This window comes from Aspergillus homomorphus (genome assembly GCF_003184865.1).
Source record: "Aspergillus homomorphus CBS 101889 unplaced genomic scaffold BO97scaffold_75, whole genome shotgun sequence".
NCBI classification, from domain to species: Eukaryota; Fungi; Ascomycota; class Eurotiomycetes; order Eurotiales; family Aspergillaceae; genus Aspergillus; species Aspergillus homomorphus.
In genome coordinates, this window is record NW_020291961.1 from 11,760 (window position 1) to 30,853 (window position 19,094).

Genomic DNA, 19,094 nt, shown 5'->3' on the forward strand with positions numbered 1-19,094 from the left:
ATTCTTGATAAGTAGAAAGCTCACTTCCACCCTGGCAATTGTTAACGGGCAGTCCAATGCACCATTATATTGGATGTACTGTATGTACTGTACATACAACCTCCATTCCACAGTCGCTCAAGCTACATAATTGAGCGTCTTCTGCCTACCGAAAATAGGGTATATCAGGTCAGGGGTATGTCTCGAAGCTCATTTATTGCTGATCGAGTATTACTTTGGGAACTTCCACATGAGAGGTGCTCTCCCCTCGTGTTTTGAACCACAACCTCGGGACGGCTTCGGCCGGGAGAGGGGAGAGCCAATGGCTGGTGAGGGCTAGTGCCTTTCCAGCCACACACAGCATTGCATCTGATTCAAGAGCCCTCTTGGATTTCGTCAAGTTTTGTGCCCTTGGAAAAAATGCGAGGAAGGGAGTCTGCGGTCTGTACCAGCCAACAGAGATCCTAGTTCTTGGAGCTTATCTCCAGTTGCCAGTTGCATGGAGTGGTTTTACGTGCCGCCTCGTATCACTCTTGGTTCGAAGGAAAGCGGATGTAAAGTGGTCTGGGTCCGGTGCCATAGAGAAAGAAAACTATTGTCCGTGCCTCTTTTCATTTCTCTGGGTTCGGATTGAGAACCCCACTAAATCAGTCAATAAGCGGCTCTGACTGGACAGAAGCGCGCCCCAGTCAACTGATGTCTTCCATCGCGCACCGCCCGCGCACGTCCGCGGCGGTTAAAGAGGGGAAGAAAAAGAGGAGGGGAAGGAGGGGGGAAGTGGGCAGTCTGTCGTAAAGGGAGAATAAGCGCTTGGCGATTCGCCCAGCGTCAAATGCATCAAGTAACGCCACGAACGGTGGTGAACCATAGACCTGGGAGATCAGCTCCACAGAATAGGAAGGAGAGTGGCTAATCCATGATTCGTTCCAACCATGATCTCCTCTGGCTTTTCGGCTTAACCCATTATTCTTATTACTCCATTTGGTCGCCTAGCAAGTACACTGGGGTACCATGATTGGCAGATAAATATTGATCACGATGGTGGACTGGGTTAGCTGAGCGGATCGTCCTAGGACAGACAAGGCGAAAAGGGATTTATGAGTGGTACGGAGCACCTTAGACTACTTCTACTAGTCGCTAGCCGTACCAATGCTCCCAGACTCTCTAGTCGGACGAGGGGAGGGAATATGAATGGCAACGGGGGGAAGAGGACGAGTGAAAGGAGGATGTGGCGCGCACTCATTGATATTTTAATCCACTCAGCAGAGAAATGCCGCACAATGACAGGATAGACTGGATCTTACAGAGGCGATCATCCCCTTCTCCCAAGAATGTCCACCCAAGGCGGCCAGAACGGGGCGACGTAAAGCAGACACGAGTTCATCGGCATAACACTAGTATTAACTAGTACTAGCCGGTACTGTACAGTAGATCATTGTAATTTAAACAACAGCGCCCCCTCAAATCACAATCTGGGTCGAGCGCGCTCAACGCCGTTCCCCCTCCCCACAAAAACCAGAGTAGAAGGAGATTGCAACAAAATCTCAAGAAATGATCTCGTACAAGAGGGGAAAGGGAACGAAAAAGCAACGAGCATTGATTTAGAAGCCGAGTGGAAATTTCTACGGTGCTAGTGTTAGTGCGAGTGCTGGTGCACTTTGCTACGCAAGTAAAAGACAAAGACAAAGGAGTGTCGACAGCGTGTCGCTAGCGATTCTACCCATGAATCAGGGATCCATGCAGGGCACAGAATACAGCGCCTCCTCTGCATGCTGGACGCAAAAGACCTATTCGAGTAACGCATGGCAGCACTGCACACCGGATAGGTAGTGTGCTCTGACAATAGCTTCCGACCCTAAGTAACACTGAGCCACAAGCATCCAATCATGGGATAAATAAGTAGTCACAATTGTGCGCAATTCAGTGTCGTCCACCACTACCATCAATTGCATTCGATTAAAGGACCACTCTCTATCCCATACGCGGGATGCGAATGACCTATGGCTCCGAGGAATACAGCGAGCTGGCCATTCACTGCATACGAGATGGCAGAGGCTTGCGGTACGTTCGGACTGGATACCATGGTGAAAAATTCCCAGCTTCGTTTATCTGCATAGGACTAGGATGCACAATGCTTCGCCTCAAGCTCGTGTAGCAAGGTGATTCGGCCCTGGTGGCAATCTCCTAAGAAGGGGGGCGGATCAACCTGGGGGAAAAGGTGTCTAGGGCTCTAGGCTCGTGGGAACTATTTTCCCACTGGCCCATGCTACTGGTTTTGCGAGAGGTTGGTGACTCAGTTGAAAAAGCTCCGGTCCGTCATCAGAAGACCAGGAACGGCACCACCAACTACTGTATGAATCAAGTTGACGTTGTGGTTATTGTTGCTCAGGATCGATGGCGTGCATCAGCGTGTTCGGGCTCTGCGCTAAACGGCATGCTACGCTCGTTAGTATGGCCGACGTACCTGGGTGCTGGGGAGACTCGACATCATCGTCTGCATCAGGACGGAGTAGCCTGTACTCCGAAATACCTTTGATACACATGGCCTGCGACTCTGCGTATCCACTGCATGCTGATTCGAAAAAAACCGGGAGGAGGCCCAAGTCCCGAGTCCCAAGTCCCAAGCTTCTGAGATAGTGAGTGAACAAGAACATCTACTAAGGTACTAGTTTCGAAAGTACCTGTAGGAGCGGGCCTGGACAAGCCAGGCACTGTACCCGTACCTACTATGATTTCCAGGTCCTGACGGATGGGTGGCCCAACTAGCGTCCTTCCTTGTCTGTGTCTCTGTGAATTTCTCCAGAATCGAGAGTCGAGTCTGGTCCAAGTACCATAGTGTGAATCCAGTTCTGGTGATCGGTCGGGCGCTCCCATGTAATGGGACCTAAATCCAACGAGGGATCCACTGCTAGCAATAGTTCCGGATAGCGCTCGTCCGGGCGGGTTCTGAGATCAACCATTTCAAGTTAAGCATTCATGCGTGGTTGATGCGGAGAAAGCCAGCGCTGCTGCCCTGCTAAGGGAAAGCTGCCGAAGCCTTAGGCCACTTCATTCTTCTGTACTCTCTTTCGGCCGACCTCTTGAGGCTTGACTCGCAGCTGTTGCAATTCTCCGGTCAGTGAAAGAAGCAGACTATTTGATTCGAGTATAGCCAATCCACGGGTGGACACCTTTTACAAGTCTACGACTGGCCGGCTTCATCGTCTTTGGTTAGGCAGAGGGTCTTGGCTTCATCCTTTGGAATGGAGATCCCTAACGGAATCCTCGGTACGCCGACGCCATCGACCGCTCTTCGCTCCCCCCAACAATTGCAATTGTTACAGGCTCGCTGCCGGCCGCGCCCTGTCCAAGAGATTTGATTGACTACTAGCAATTTACTTATAGTACTGTTAGGCAGTGGCTGGTCAGATGGATCCCGAATCCGCTGTGGTGATAGTCTTCAAGGTTATTTTTCCCCCACACCTGAGAACTTAATTATTTCGTGTCATCGGCCGGACCGCCCCTTAATGGTCGGCAGTAGAAGTTTTGGCATGATCTGTTGTCGCACATCACTAAGTCCGAAGCTGTGCACACTCCTTGAGCCGGTCCTGCAGGATGGAGAAGGTTGACATCAGCAGTCCACATCTGCTGGTAATAGGAACAGACACTGGGCCGCGTCAGAACTCAGAAAGCCTGTCCTATGTTTCACAGCTGCTGCGAAGGTCTGACAGGATCTTGACGGTATGCATCATTATAGTTTATACTTCGCTTCGCCTAAGAGGGTGACACAACAGCAGCCTTCTTGAAACCCCCTTGTGCGGTAGAATGAATGATCCTCTGCTCTGTTGACCTCATATGATCCCACCGGGTATAGGTTCGTTTTGAAGTTACAGGCCTAAGTACTGTTGATCGGGCTAGCAGGGGTTCATGTCCAACATCCCGTGCTTCCTTGGGCCCTGAGGTCTCATCCCTCAATCTATAGCATGGCAATCCTCGGCACCTGTGCCCTGGCAGTTGCGCATCGTTTCATGTAACTAACTACTTTTCTCCTGAGGATGCGGGACTAATTGATCAACATCAATCATGGCCATGTGGCCGATCAAGATAACTGACCGCAAGATTACTAGGTTGTTTAGCTTGACGAACTAGTGCGGTGTAGCAATCTAGTCCATACAAGGGGAGAGAATAGTCTGGGAAGGCCATCAGCAGTCTAGTCGCTTACCTTTCGCAGACTAAGCAGGAGGTTAGTGGCTTCTAAGGATGCAGTGTTGATCCCAGAGCCAGCCAACTAAGACCTAGTAATATCTGTTAGCGTTGCTCCTAAGCACATCACAATATTCTGATAAAATTTCCATGGACCCATCCTACGCACAGGGACAACGAGTCCTGCCTTTCGGCTTTAGCCAATACAGTCTCTTGGTCCGAAAAGGGTGTACCTTAGTCATTCCCAGTCGGTCTTTGCTTTTTGCCATCCAGCATGCATCAGGTCCCGATAAAGTAAGTGGTCCCTTCCCCTAGACCACTCAGCGCAAGCTTCTAGATCTTGTTTGTCTTGTTCGACACCAACCCCTTGCTTGTCTGATGCTTTTCTTCTCTCTCTCTCTCTCTCTCTCTCTCTCTCTCTCTCTCTCTCTCTCTCTCTCTCAGTTGCTGGCTTCTTTCAAAGCCCACACGTTCCTGTTCCGATTGCATTGCCAAGCGAGCGCCTCATTAGCCGCGCATAATTGACTTATAGACAGGGTCCATCGTTGGCGGTGTATCGGATAGATTCGGTATCCAAGTATGAGTCCATATGGAGTATGTGGCAAAAGAAAGAGTCCACCCAAATAATGCTCTCCAGCCCTGTGTACAATACAATCATGTCTCCATCATCTGCACCGGCCCCGAAAGTTGCGCCAAAATTCCATTCCGGCCCACGTTAATCGCTACTAGACGGGCTTTCCCCCACTAGTCTAGTCTTCCACTTGCCCTCGTCACTTTGCTTTCTATCCCCCACATTCTAGTCAGGGATCCAGATCCCGACCATCAGACAAAAAAAACGTGGCTCGGGCGCCTGCGCGTGTCTCAAATTCTATTACTTTTACGGAAATCTTTGCGACAGCTTCGAGACAGTAGCCCGTCCGAGACTCCCTGCCCAGGACTGGAAACACAGGCATATACGAAACCGCTCCCCTTCCGAATCCTCTTCCGCTTGCACCCTTCCCCATCCTTTTCTGGAGCGGTCTGCTGTCAGATTCCCTAGAAGATGTGCTTTGATGTCATCGGTTATGTCCAAAGGATCCCTAGCTTGGTTCTTGGCACCGCGCCTGGTAGCCTCCATCACTTAAGAATCCCATGTGTGCACCCTTACTAGTGCGGCCGTAGGTAGTAAGGTACGGTACGGAGTACATCCTAGATGATTTCCCTAGTCCTAACTAGTATCTAGGCAGTCACTTAGGGTCGGTCGGACTTGACAGACAATTCGACTTTAGTGCAAGTGGGGCAAGGTAGAAATGAATCGGAGCGTTCATCTTCGTTCCCTTTGTTCTCTTCTTAATTTCAGGTTTTTTTTCTCCTTCTCTAATCCCTGTAGATAGGCCATTATCATATAGATTGAGACAGGGGGGTTGGCTGTTAGTGTACATTTTCCTCTACACCGTACCCCGTACTTGCCATGTATTAAACGCGGGCTGAGGTTGTACTAGCACATGGACCTAAGGGAACGAGAGAAAAGAAATTTCCAATCCAGTATCCATCTATACTAGAGATCTGCATGCATACTTAGGCCGGAAGCCTCTCCATTGGACTATCCTATCATCCTTCCGCATTGACTGGGGTGGAGAGGAAGGAGGGAAGCAATTGGAGACGTTGACGCTTGCGCATCCCATCGAATCCAAAAGTGACATCCAGCCCATTGAAGTAGCCGGTCTTAGACACTCGGCGTTCCGATATCAGCCTTTCTTTCTTCCTCTCTTTCTCCTCTCCGGGCGTCCCTCAGGATAGAATAGGGTCTTTTGACCGAATTAGCCATAGCCAAGGGTCTCAACCGGCATGTCTGATAGGAGCGCTCGTTTAGCACTTTTCTCGTCGCTTCAGAAGGGAGAGAAGACCAGAGGCCAGGCCGGGTTTTCGTTAGTGCCGAACTGAACCAACTGGGGGGGACCCGCGCATGAATCGGTGTCGGGACTTGGGACTAGTTTGGGTTCGAGCTGCTGCTAAATGTAGATCAATGGGTATTACAACCGGGCGTTTCTATAGCTCGTTTCAATATAGATTTCAAGTCCCCCCTTGAAATGACATGGGGCAACTTACAGCATGTTAGATGGTGATATCAAGGCAGTACTGTATCTATTGACTGCGGTAGTCTCTACTCGGTTTTCTTTTTACCTTTTACTTTTTTGTTTCTCGGGTGCGGTGTTGATCATCGATGGGTTTGATACGCGGGCAGCTCCGCGAAAAGTAATTGGCGCACTGAAGCGTGAAGAAAATAGTTAAAAAGGAGCGATCATGGTAAATAAGCTTTAAACGGGCACTTAAGCAGACTCAAAACATGACCTGCTTTTCCAGGCAGGGGGAAGATTCATGGGCTCTTGTTTAGTTAGTTGGTTAGTATGAACGATGAGCAATCCTTTTTCCTTTTCTCCCATCCCCAGCCTGCGTAGTAGCTTACCTGCCAATGCAGCGTTGCCCCGCTTGCTGGCTGCAGATAGGAGGCTCCTCACAAGGTTTACACTCGGTCGCAACCCCAGCCTTCGTTTCTGTTGGCGTCGATCTAAGTTTGTGCGAGATCACAAGTGTTCATAAGGATACGACCGAGTAAATGCGGTAATTCCAACCCATCTGGACCAGGAACCAGTGATTGTGAGTGTGGAGTTGGAATTCGTTATGGGGTTGGCGAGTCATGTGTGCGCTGTTTGGTTTCCATTCACCTCTCTTTGCCTGGACGCGGAAGCCCAGGTAGCCCATATTCCAGGGCCCATATCTATTTGCACAGTACATCGTCGAATCACACTTTTCCTTCCTATGGTTCGGGGTCTTAGTAACTTTATCTTGTGGTCTGTCCGTATTCAGGAAGTACCTTGGGAGTAGATCTTGAAGTCTCTAAATCCGTAACCAGCAAAATATCCGATGCAGGCTTCAGAAAACGACAACAACCTCATACCCAGGAAGGCAGGAGCATAATGGGCCGAATTTCTTCGGTAAACGAGCGAGTATATTCGAGCACATACCTCGAGAGACTGGAAACAAAGGATTTCCGCAAGGATCAACATTGGCGCACATTCAATCGCTGATTCTCTGCTTGTCAGCAGCCCATCTCTACACGATCGGCCGGGGGACGGAGCCCTTCGGTTCAAAGTACCGGTCTGTACAATTCCCACCGCTACTAATCCGGATAGCAGAGAGTCAAAAGTTCCGAGGGTCCATGGCATGACTGAGTGCTGGTGTGGATATACAGTAGTGAGATCCGACCAAGCTGTCGCTCGCTCGCTTGAACAAAGAAAGATGCAAGGGGCAAAAACTCAAAGCCAATCTGATCTGGACAGTTTTCCCCTCTTCCTCCAAACATCGCCTCCAAGCCGATATGTGCTAGGATCACCTTCAGATCTTTGTCTGTCTGTCTGTCTATGCGTCTGCGTAAGACGATCCCCCAAAACTCTTATGAGATCACTTCTGATTACCCCGTTTCGTTTATCGTCCGATCTTTCCTGCGCCCTGTGTGGATACCCAATCTACAACGGAGGTACTGTACATACGGCGATGGATTGTCGTGCGCACTGACATTATGGGCTCTACCTGCCTGCAGGCTGAAGCAAGGCTTTTCTTGTCTATCTACTCTTTCTTTGTGTCCCTGGCTGTCTGATCGTAGAGCAGGGAGCAATCAATTTCTGTTCTCTGTTAGAGTTGATTGAAGACTAATCGATCTTTAGACCATTCCAGGAACTGAGAATCAGTATCCCCGTTCTGAATGCCCGTTCACATGTCCCCCGGAGACTTGCTTCCGGGGGGCTGATCAGCCCACTCGGGCCTGACACTCCTGCTCGACGTGCCTGATGGCTGTGTCAATCACATGGCTGTCAAAGTTTTGACTTGCCCAGCAGGCAGGCAAGCCATTCGGCATGTTGGGCGTTGGGTCTGGCAGGAAGAGCGCCCGGATATACGGTACTATGGACATTTACCCTTGCAGCACCGCGACGCACGATGAGCTCTTGAAAGCACTGATGCAGATCGTCGTGGCTTCCTGCCCTAGTGCCTACGCCCTCCCTTCCAGGCACGGGATCTCCGCACTATATCGGAGTCCCCGTTGTTTTTGGTCGCAATTCCGATCGCATAACTGCATGTATACCGTGCAGATGTTGGGCTAATGGCACAGTAGTCCCCTAAGGCTAGATACGCAGGCAGACGAAAGATATTGATTATCGATTGATGATAATCAAACAAAACCGGTTTTGACCTTCCGAACTACCGGAACCTTTTCCCACCACTGTGTATCATATACTTCTTCATGTCATGTGCACAGTGCAATTCCTTCGGGTGGGGAGGAGGTGGAGCGGACATACGCCTGCACGCTTCTCAACACGGCTGGGTGCTCTACATAGTAAGCAATGCCTGACGGCTTGAGATGCATGGATTACGTCACTGGGAGCAAGGTCTCCGGAATCTATTGTGGAGAAACAGGTCGGGCTGGGATGCTGCCTCAAAACACATACGAGACACAGCGGATGCTTGCAAATCGGGATCTGGTGGCTCGCCGAGCCCGTAGAAGGCAATCAATGGGCAAACGGGGATTCGGGAATGCAGGTATCTCGGGATTAGCCAGTTCACCTTGTCTGTCGTGTCAATGTCTCAGATATCCTGACCGCTGGTTATAGGGCTCAGCCATCCTCGGGACGACATAACGATGAAGGCAACGAACGTGCTCTAGGGAATTGCCCCTTTATTTTACCTAGTGTGTTGTTTTGAGCAAAGCACATGGTTCTGGGGGGTGTGGTACCTTGGAGTCCCTTGATGGCTGGATGAGGAAGCCGCTGGGAGCCGCATCCGTGGTAGCTGTAGGATGAAGCGTCCTTCTCGGCACAAGATTTGGAATGAAGGGCCTAAGCATCAAGGTGAATGAGCATTGTCTCCTCATTAGGCATGCTTAGTGTATCTCGGTCTCTTTCAGCTTGGTGAGAGGAGCCACACTAGGTGCCACGTCAAATTCTAGGCATGAAGTCGTCCATACGAGTGGTCTCAAACGACGTACGAGCCGTATCCGGCAGACTGCGGAGGCCATGGCTGCTTGCCTTACTAGAAGGGGAACTCAGAGACAGCCACGTGAGAGGTGGGTAAGTCCTCGTCGCCTACTGCTGGCTTCGAGGCACTGCTCGATGTCGAATCAATATCGGACCACTCAGCGTGACCTACTTCTTGCTTTGGCCCTTGTATTGTGCCAGTAAAATATAAATTCACTGGAACCTTTACACGCCAATCAAAGACGCTCTAGCCATAGATATGGCGATTCTGCAGTTGTAAGAGAGTCGGACTTGCGAAGAGCATATTTTCGCAGGGAGTTACATCTCAACACCGGAAGGAGGTTTTTCTTCATATTAGCATCCTCGCTCGCAAGTATCCTTCGCTGCTTGAATGAGTTGGCTTAGAACAGATGTCATGTATTCATGCAGCTCAATTACGGTAAGCATATACTTTGACCATCCATCTCCCTACGATAAATGCTTCGACCTTTTGACAGCAGGCATTGCATCTGTGTGTAACTTTCCCTGCCTTATTCTCGAGTTGTAGTTGTATCTCACTCACCAACCCACGATTCCTTTCTATCAGTAAGATGAGCTGTAAGACCGGGCGTGATTGATACACGGCATGGAGCTATACAACATGTTTTGCTTGCCTCTTTAGTAGAGCTTGGTCTCGTGATGTAGTATCTACGTCCTTGTTGCTAGCAAGCAACGGTTATTGACTTTTCGTTGCATTCGCTCCTTGAATGAACATACCAAATTGCTTTGGATTTCGGTATCTATCATGACTATTACTGAAGAAGTTGGCACGGTAGATTGATTGTATCCCCATAGATGTGAGTCTCGTCTGGGATATATATAATGCCGAGATAATGCGACTTCCGCGTTCAACGCAGAGTCTTACCACCGTCAACCGAGCAACTGAGCCTCTCTTCAATCGAGATTGATAGCAAGGACATAGTCTATTTGACATGAAAAGTAATCCTATTTATCGATCTCAGAAAGACTTGTGAATGTATACCAAGTCACATGACCTGTATGCGGACTAACTTTTATCCGTAGGCATTTTCTCCCATCACGGGTCTCGATCATGTATAGACTCTTTCACCTCCTCCACCAGCTTGTTTCGAGCTTCGATCGCTCTCCTGCCCATCGGCCATCCCAAGTCGGTCGCTTGCCGCTTTGTGGATGGCAATTGGTCATCATATCGCATCTGTCGCCTTCTGTCCCGAGATCTCACGTGCGTGGAAGTCTACCGGAAGTCGGATAATCTGGCCGCTTGTGCATATCAATATACAATTACATCACTTCATCAGAGGCCGACTAAAGGGTGATCATAACAGTCACAGTTCTTGGTGCCAGCCATTGCATACAGTCAATTGTGTCTTACAAATATTCCTCACCGCACGCTTAAATCGCCAGGTTCCTTTGACGCCGACATCTGATATGACTGCTCTCGTCTCGTGCTAGTATTCTATCCTAACACACTCGGCGCATTTATCCTTGTGCCGTTCCTCTGTGTCCAAACTCATTGAACTGTTACTTCATCATGGCGGGGATTATGACTCTGCAGGGGTCTCTCCCGGCATCTCGGCAATTCACGCGCTTGTCCTGTGTTCTCCCATCATCGTCTCTTGGGCATTGCTCCGTGTCTAAGATAAGATGGCAAGTGCTGCAAGCGAAAGGAGCGTGTAGCTTCTCGACAGTGCGCACCTCAGGCGGCCGCTTTCCGCTCAGTAAAATCCAGGCAAGGTGCGATCTTGTTTTCTACTTTGTCCAGAGTCCGAGTTCTGAAGCTATGTTTAGTGCACCGGCGAAGAAGAGCAATGGTCTCCGCATCATGGAGTCGCAGTGGGCGCGAACAACTCTCCAGCAAAAGAGATGGTCAGCGCAAAAGTCGACCGACCGAAAAGATGCCCAAGGGTAGGTCCTCCGCGCATGAAATAGCGCCCCCGAGACAACGATAACCTGCTTTGTCGAATCCTAACCTGAAACTAGCTCTGAACCCAAGTCCAAGACATCTGCCATTCTGTCAAAGATCCCTTTGCCCACCACTCATGAGAACATCTACACTGTCCCCAACATTCTCACTTTCACGCGTTTAGTTGCCGCTCCCTTAGTAGGATACTTCCTTGTCCAAGGCCATCATACGGCTGCATTGGGTCTTTTCGCATATGCTGGTATCACGGATCTCGTGGATGGTTACATCGCACGCCGCTGGAACCTGCAGACGGTCGTCGGAACCATCATCGATCCCATGGCTGATAAGCTTCTGATGACCATCGGTGTGGCTTGCCTGGCTGTCAATGGTTCGATTCCTGGTAAGTCCATCACCCTGTAGCCGACATTGCAATTGAAACCGGACAGAAAGACAGCTGACATGGTTCCAACAGTCTGGCTCGCCGTCATCATCCTTGGCCGTGACGTTGGTCTGGCCCTGTCGGCGATCTATTATCGATGGATCTCTCTTCCCCCGCCGAAGACTATGGCTCGGTATTGGGACTTCTCGCTCCCATCTGCCGAGGTCAAGCCCACGACGGTCTCCAAAGTCAACACTGCGTTGCAGCTTCTGCTCGTAGGCAGTGCGATCGGCATGCCTGTGCTTCCGGAGGCGGTGATTGATGCATGGCATCTGAAGGAAGCCATGACCGCATTTCAGTGAGTACCCATATCACTTTCCGTTTTGAAGTTTGTTGGTTGTATTTGTTGTGTGGGGCAGCATAAGAGTGGCACTTTGCGTTTGTCTAGCACATACGACCACAGGGTGTGGAAAACAGGGCTTCCCGTCCGCTCAGCCGTACTTAAGCCACACGCCGGGAGGTTAGTAGTTGGGTGGGTGACCACCAGCGAATCCCTTCTGTTGTATGTTTTTTTTTTATATTTTTAATATGTTTCTGCTGTTCGAGTCTGCTCGTGCTCTTCTTACAAGTTTATTGTGAACTCAGAGAACTATGCTAATGGGATAGATACCTCGTTGCTGGAACCACGATCTGGTCGGGTCTCAGCTATGTGTTCTCCAAGGATGCGGTCAAGATCTTGACGAAGGAGGAGGTTCAGAAGCGTCTTGCCAGAGCCGCGGGGAAGAAGTAGTGGCGAAGAGATATATAGTTAGTGGTATGGGAGAGTATGTGTACTGTATATATGTAGGTAGCATACCATTGAAGGCCAACTAGCAGCATAGCAATTCTTCCATAAAAAGCCAATCAGAGAAAACGTGCCCTCTCAATCTCGAAGTCATATCCAAGTACATACATCACAATGTTCCACACAATAGACAACTAGCTGATGTGCTCTGCTGATGTAATGGCGACATTGAAGCTGACGAAGGCTTTTTTTCTAGTCCCATGAACCAATAGTGGGGCGGGGATTTCACCCCAGCGGCCGGCGCATTTAGGCCGACTGAATGATTCCATTTCCCCGCCGGCGACTTTCAGCAGCACCAGCGACTTTACTTGACCCGACCCAACTTGAACCTCACCTACCTTGCCTCCCCATCCGAAACACCCTTCTCCCCAAGAACAAGAAATTAAGGCAAATACCCAAAATGAAAGCCTACTGGTACGACAACAAGGAAGTAAGCCATCTCTCTCTCCACCCCACCAAACCCAACAACAACCTCAAAACTAACCGCGCCAAAACCAAAAGGGCGACCAACGCCTCCCGCACGACTCCAACCGCCCCGTAACAGAAGCCTACCTCGAGACCCTGGGCGTGATCTACCGCCACCTGCCGGCGCTGGCGGACGTGGACGCGCTGGCCGCCGCGCGCGGCTACAAGAACCGCGACGAGATCACCGTGTCGCCGGCGACGATGGGCGATGTCTACGAGGAGAAGGTCAAGGGCTTCTTCCACGAGCACCTTCACGAGGACGAGGAGATCCGCTACATCCGTGACGGTCGGGGTTACTTCGATGTCCGTGGCCAGCATGACGAGTGGGTGCGCATCTGTCTCGAGAAGGATGATTTGATTATCTTGCCGGCTGGTATCTATCATCGGTTTACCACGGATGAGGGGAATGTATGTTTTTTTTTTTTTTTTTTCTTTTTTCTTTTCCTATCTTCTGTTTTCGATCGTTGGGGGTTGTATTGGGAGGTGGAACTGCGGATTGAACTGCGGGAAATGTTCAAGGGCAGATTGAGCTAACGTGTGCGTTTTTGACTGCAGTATATCAAGGCTATGCGCCTGTTCCAGGAGGAACCGAAGTGGACGCCTTTGAACCGCAGTGATGAGTTGGATGAGAACCCTCACCGCGTTGGGTACCTCGGGACACTTGGGAAGGATGCTGTTGCTGCTGTTTGATCGAGGTGAATCGGTGGCTGTGATTTTGAGGGCAGCTGGAACCTGGGGGCGTGATGTGTATATAGAACAGGCAATGAAATTATGACACCCAAGTTCAAGTTAAAGTTCGTGTTCGTTTCTATGCCATCCTCGCTAGATGTAACTTTTCAGCAATCGTTATCTTCATTGTGTATTAGACAATCAGAAAGAATCACTGCCCCTCCAATGATCCAGGCATATGCAAATCACTCAACCCCCCCGAACTCTCCTCCCGCACCATACTAGGACTGCGCAGGTCCCCCGTCTCCACGTTGTAGCTCGAAGTCCGCGAGACGCTGTCGAATTGCGGCCGTGACGCTAGCCCGCCCCGGAATCGCAGTCCCTCCGCCTCGTGTGCACTTAGATGATCCGACATCGCCCCCCGCGACGCGCCATTCGAAGCCGTCTCGGACTCTTCGCCGGTCCGGACCCCCGTCCGGCCCATGCGCGGCCAGAGGTCGGGCAACCCCACCACCTGCACCCGGGGCTCGACGACGCGTTCCTCAAACCATGCATGGACTCGGGCCTCAACCAGCTGGGCCACTTTGGGGACGTCCTGCAGGCGACTACGGGAGCCAATCAGAGACCGAACCGAGAGATCGAGACGGTAGTCCGGAAGGAACGAGAATGCAACGTTGCTTTTCGGAGTGCCGGTCTTTGGGAGGGATGCGTCACCCTCCTCGGCGGCGGTGGGTGGCGGTTGGGTACCATCTCCGGGATTCTTAGTTCCATCGGCCGTGGGCGGCGACGGAGGAGATGGCGTGTGGAGGGGCGGCGTGGAGGCTGGGACGAGTGAGATGCATAAGGTACCCGAGAAGCGAACTACCGATACGGACAGCGCCACCGGTAGAATGGCGGAACAGGGTTTGGGATAGTTGAGCAGCAGTGACGTTTCGATGGCAATGGAGAGGTTGTCGTCGCTCAGGTCAACGTCCATCAGGGCCTGCAGGCGGCCACCATCGGAATTCGGGTCATCAACCGCGATGATTCGGCAGTTGCTGAAGATCGGAAACTCCTCCCCAAGCGATATGTCCGTTACCGCGATCTTGTCAATAAAAGACGGCTTCTTCTCCGGGTTGTTCAGGGCGGCGTTGAGCGAGCTGAGTATTGACGACGTCGGGGAGTCCTTGAGCAAGTATGCTGTCTGGCGGTACTGGGCGATCGTCTGCGCGATCAGCACATTGAACCAGTCCAGGGACTCAGGTTGATGTGAAGAGTGGTGGATTCTGTGTCGGCCTTGCTTGGCGGTGAGGTTGGGAGGAATGGCACTGTAATAGGTTTTGCGCAGAATGGACTGTGTGTTGGTTGACGAGGAAGGGACCGGACGGAGAACATTCGAGTTCGACGGTTTTTCCCTCAGCGACCGCGAGTTGGTTTCATTCGGGTTGAGGTTGTAGATCGAATTGGACCGACGGTGGGTGGATGCTCGATGCGAAAGACCGCGTGAGGGAGGTGGTGGTGCTTCGCCGAAGATGAAGAACTTGATGAAGGCGCCGATCAACAAGACCACGGACAGCTGGCCGAGCAAGAATCCCTGTGTGAAAGATAGACTAGATCGCCCTGTTAGCTTAGCTCTTGAGCACAACGACCCCCGGGGAGGATCAGGCCATAGTAAAAGTAGTGACGTACGAGGACTGAGCCGGAACGGGCTCGGCTGGTTCGCATTGAAGGTCAGCTCAAGCACAATTCAGGAAGAGTAGCAAAACACACGTTGTTGAAAAGACATTATCGGCACACGGTCGGCTCTGGATTTCTACCCATAGCCCATTGCCACAAGCTGAACTTGGAGAGTGAATGCAGACAACAAGAAATCTGGCGAACGGACGGCGACCGGCAAGTAACCGGGCCCATGGAGGTTCCGCCTCCGATGGACGGCGCTAAGCCGATTAGATTCTTTTCTTCCTGAATGGCCGGGTTTATCAATCTGATCGGAAGTCGCCCGCCGTCCCTCCCCATGGAAGTTTCCATCATCTCCTGAAAGGACACGTCGTTTGAATCAGGCTGCACATATAAGTCAGCTCAGCTCAACTCAGCTAATCCCAGCTCTGAAGCTGGGAATCAGTTTTCGACGCATCTCTCAAAACTGACACTAATCCAGTTGTGTTCATATGATGACTCTGATCTGAGAAAAATAAAAGAAACCACTACATTGGCTCCTTATCTTGCGAGCCTGTACTGACTCTGGAGCTGGAGAACAACAAACGCATCATGTATCACTCACTCCTGCTACAGTTCTTCTTATCGCTCCTTCTCTCGCAACCGCTCCTCTCTGCTGCACGCTCACAGCAGCCGCCAGGCAGCGATGCCATCCTCCTCTCCCGCGTCCACTCGCTCACTCTGCGGGGAAATCGCCTCACGACCTCCAGGCGCGTGTCCCCTATCCCTCAGTTAAAATGCATCGGCCCCTCCAAGCGCATCTGCAATTTATACCCCATCGAAACGATGCGATGCACGAACGAAGGCTACGACTACGACGAAGAGGATATTCAATGGACCTGTACCGCCTCACTCCCCGCGGAATTCAAGCTCGGCTCAACCGACGTAGTATGCGAGGGCTACCGGGACGCAGATGACAAATGGGTCTTGAAGGGAAGCTGCGGCGTCGAGTATCGTCTGCTATTGACGGAGCCGGGAGAAAAGCGATTTGGCTCGGAATGGCAGAATAGCGACTTGTGGCCTTCAAACTTCGATAAATCTGGCTGGAGGGGCGTGTTTTCTGCGCTGGGCAATCTCGTTTTCTTTGGGTTCATGGTGGCGTGTTTCTTCCTCATAATGTTGCCCATGCTGAGAGACTGTTTTGGGCTACGTGGGTTTCGACGAGCTCAACGGGGAGGTCGCGGCTGGGGTGGAGGAGGTGGTGGTGGTGGCGGCGGTGGTCCCTTTCCTCCTGGCCCTCCCCCTCCCTATAGTAGTTGTCCAGATCCAGCTCCTGCTTCTGAATCGTGGAGACCTGGGTTTTGGACAGGTGCTTTGGGCGGCGCTGCAGCTGGCTATGGGTTGGGCAGCAGAAACAGTCGCCGCAGCTCAGCTTTCACGCAACGGCCCGCCCCATCTTTCACCAGGTGGGATGACCCCGGCGAAGGTAGCTCAAGGTCACGCTCGCCGCAATTCTCGAGTACAACCACAAGTACCGGGTTTGGTTCGACTAGGCGCCGCTGAAGGGTGGAGGATTGTGCAACGAGAATCTCATTGTGAGTTTGATTCGGGTGATTTAATGCGTCTCTTTGCTACTTCATGGCGTAAACGAGTCTAAGTGAACGAGCCTCATGGCAGTTGTATTGATGCCTAGGTTAGGGTAAGCATCGGTATCCAAGGGAAGGCCCCTATGAAAATACCTCGAAAACCAGACGCCTAGGGAATCTGCTTCCCCAGCTCTAGTCCATCGTAACAGCACGTAACGCTTGTATGTTGCCGCGGTCATAAAAGTTCCGCCAAGACGAACCACACCGAACATGGTATAGAAGTTCATGGAACGTCGTCAATGGTGCCCAGCACCTCTTCTGTTCCACCAGCCATGGCTTTCATCGCTTGCCTCCGGCTGGGTCGTTTGGCTTTAGTAGGCAGATCGTTGCCTTGGCCAAGCTCATTCGCAGCGCCATCAGGGTTTCGAAGCAGTTCCTCTTGAGCTTCCTTCTCCTTGGCATGCTGTTCCTCCATCTGTTTCCGTTCTTCGTCCAATTGCTGCTGTATGACTTTAGGATCATCATACACCGTGTTGGTCATCTGAGAGTAGGTGTTGATGTCAATACTCTCTCGTGGACCTAGAAGAGTCTCTTTGATGCGCAAGGGATCGCGGCGCTCCTCGTTATTGAACTTGAGTTTAATCTGTCGCCGGCTTCTCCCAGGAAACAATTTGCTAATCATCATGAAGTCGGTACCGAAAATACGTAACCCCCTGTAAAACAGATCCGTCATCTCTTCGTCCCAGGACTCTGTCTTGGAACGTTTTCCATAAGTAGCCTGATTGATCTTTCGCGTGAAGGTATTTTCAACAACGTCCTCGAGCTCGCCAGCATTCCTTGCTGCATCCGCGTGGCGGTCAACTTGCAAAGAAGCGGTATCAAGCACAATCTCTCCGTTGACAATGCGCATCACCGGCCCGGCTTGAGATTTGTTGTCGAGTATGCTGTTTCCGTCGTCCGCCGGCGTATGTTCGTTGCCACTGGCCTTGACTGGTACCTCAGTGTCACCTTCCTGCTGCGCTCGTTGTTTGCGCTCGAGCTCTGCCTGATCGAGAACGCGAAGTTCGGTTTCCCTTTTGGACAATTTTCCAGTTCGAGTGTCCTTGCACAATTCCGACATCTTGATCAGGCCAGGGGCGATCTCGACATTCTCAGAGCCTTCAGGAGTCGGCTCGCGCTTCTTGCGTGTCCGAGTCTTTCTTTCCTTTTTCTTGCCTGTCGCAGTCTCACCATTGCCTTCCCTGACGGATTTCCTCCGGACTTTGACCACCTTTCGAGTTTGACTGGTCGGGACAGGCGTCTGTGACTCTGTCTCCGTCTGAGTTTCTAGCGACTCTTGAGTATCCGTAACGGGAGCTTGTGAAGCGGGGGGTGTGGGAAGTGGAGGAATGTCGGAAACTGGAATTTCTGTTCGAGCTGAAGGGGGGTGAATGGTGTTCTTTGTCGTGGAATTGGTCCTAGGACGCTTGGTAGGGCGAATTTCGATGGCGCCATCTGCGGGACGGTGTATGCGACTTTGTGATGCGGAAACCTCTTCAGTACGACGCTCCACGACGTGCGTTGGACTTACATCTCGACTGACACCGGCGCGCGATCCCTGGAACTCGGCTTCGGTTGTTGACAGTTGAGACGCGCTTTCGGTGGGTGCAGTACTAGGTGGGGTGGGTTGAGGAGGAGATGGTACGACTTGTGCAGCCTGGGGAGGCGCGACTGTGATAGAAGGCTTCCGCTTTGGTTGAGGGATCGCGATCGCGGTTGTGGACGAAGAAGACGCAACATTCTTCTTCAGAGTCGTGGCTGATGTTTCTATGGGAGTGGTTTCAACGGCGGCGGCGGCGGGCTGGACAGATGTGGTGGCTGGGCCTGGCTCAGGTGTCGCTGTCTCGGTCGCTGGCTGTGGTGTCTGTGAAGCAGAAGGCTGAGACGCAACGCTGGGTCGCCGCGGTGGAGGGGGGGCTGGGGCGCGTCGGGCAGGCGCCTTGGGGGCAAATTTCTTGCCCGACTTATCTGAACAAGGAAGACAATTAGATGAGGTCCGCACTGGGAGTCCGAGGCGAAGAAGAAAACATACTGATAACAGAACTGGAAAACGACTTCATTGCGATTGAAAATTTTCGAGCAGGTTTAGGTCATCGCTGACATGTATCCACCGGAAAATTGACCGGTCAGACAAGGGAGTGTTTATTGGCGAAAAGAATGATAATGAATGGAAGTGATGAAAGGGGGGGAGGGTTGTGTGAAGGTTGTTGAATGAGATGAACGAGGAACAGCGAAAAAGCAGGGGAGGTGTGAGTCTAGATGCCTGGACCTGCTGGCTTCCCGGGGAAAGTGGATGTGGTCACGTGGGAGGCGCCAACTCCCAGGCCGAAAATCCTCCTGGCTTCCTTCAGTCTTGCTTATCTCAACTCTCTTGAATCCCATCCAG

General features: G+C 51.5%; 5 protein-coding genes across 5 annotated transcripts, besides 6 other annotated features; 2 read left to right on the top strand and 3 right to left on the bottom strand.

The window, feature by feature from the left end:
- Positions 1 to 6,968: 6,968 nt before the first annotated feature.
- On the bottom strand, positions 6,969 to 7,617 carry BO97DRAFT_267840 (uncharacterized protein). Its single transcript, XM_025690957.1, has one exon. It carries the CDS (start codon positions 7,365 to 7,367, stop codon positions 7,005 to 7,007), a length of 363 nt encoding a protein of 120 aa, XP_025546210.1. The 5' UTR covers positions 7,368 to 7,617; the 3' UTR covers positions 6,969 to 7,004.
- A 3,102-nt stretch (positions 7,618 to 10,719) lies between these two features.
- Positions 10,720 to 10,922: a sequence feature (Protein overlapping with rRNA (BO97DRAFT_379209, RAL07057.1) was converted to a misc_feature.).
- Positions 10,923 to 10,976: 54 nt separating this feature from the next.
- Positions 10,977 to 11,093: a sequence feature (Protein overlapping with rRNA (BO97DRAFT_379209, RAL07057.1) was converted to a misc_feature.).
- A 75-nt stretch (positions 11,094 to 11,168) lies between these two features.
- Positions 11,169 to 11,491: a sequence feature (Protein overlapping with rRNA (BO97DRAFT_379209, RAL07057.1) was converted to a misc_feature.).
- A 72-nt stretch (positions 11,492 to 11,563) lies between these two features.
- Positions 11,564 to 11,828: a sequence feature (Protein overlapping with rRNA (BO97DRAFT_379209, RAL07057.1) was converted to a misc_feature.).
- Positions 11,829 to 11,918: 90 nt separating this feature from the next.
- Positions 11,919 to 12,002: a sequence feature (Protein overlapping with rRNA (BO97DRAFT_379209, RAL07057.1) was converted to a misc_feature.).
- Positions 12,003 to 12,136: 134 nt separating this feature from the next.
- Positions 12,137 to 12,260: a sequence feature (Protein overlapping with rRNA (BO97DRAFT_379209, RAL07057.1) was converted to a misc_feature.).
- A 335-nt stretch (positions 12,261 to 12,595) lies between these two features.
- BO97DRAFT_409254 (acireductone dioxygenase (Ni2+-requiring)) lies at positions 12,596 to 13,559 on the top strand. Its single transcript, XM_025696019.1, has 3 exons — positions 12,596 to 12,744; positions 12,816 to 13,187; positions 13,335 to 13,559. Exons 1-3 carry the CDS (start codon positions 12,715 to 12,717, stop codon positions 13,467 to 13,469), a joined length of 537 nt encoding a protein of 178 aa, XP_025546212.1. The 5' UTR covers positions 12,596 to 12,714; the 3' UTR covers positions 13,470 to 13,559.
- Positions 13,560 to 13,659: 100 nt separating this feature from the next.
- Positions 13,660 to 15,305, bottom strand: mmm1 (ERMES complex subunit MMM1; the record flags this gene model as incomplete). Its single annotated transcript, XM_025698734.1, has 3 exons — positions 15,198 to 15,305; positions 15,117 to 15,141; positions 13,660 to 15,037 (listed from the first exon to the last, which is right to left on the bottom strand). Exons 1-3 carry the CDS (start codon positions 15,211 to 15,213, stop codon positions 13,660 to 13,662), a joined length of 1,419 nt encoding a protein of 472 aa, XP_025546213.1. The 5' UTR covers positions 15,214 to 15,305.
- BO97DRAFT_409255 (DUF1183 domain protein) lies at positions 15,256 to 16,835 on the top strand. The gene has a single exon (XM_025696020.1). It carries the CDS (start codon positions 15,696 to 15,698, stop codon positions 16,644 to 16,646), a length of 951 nt encoding a protein of 316 aa, XP_025546214.1. The 5' UTR covers positions 15,256 to 15,695; the 3' UTR covers positions 16,647 to 16,835.
- Positions 16,800 to 18,951, bottom strand: BO97DRAFT_267852 (transcription factor TFIIIB subunit BDP1). Its single transcript, XM_025690958.1, has 2 exons — positions 18,741 to 18,951; positions 16,800 to 18,676 (listed from the first exon to the last, which is right to left on the bottom strand). The coding sequence occupies exons 1-2, from the start codon at positions 18,766 to 18,768 to the stop codon at positions 16,953 to 16,955; spliced, it is 1,752 nt and encodes a 583-aa protein (XP_025546215.1). The 5' UTR covers positions 18,769 to 18,951; the 3' UTR covers positions 16,800 to 16,952.
- Positions 18,952 to 19,094: the final 143 nt, after the last annotated feature.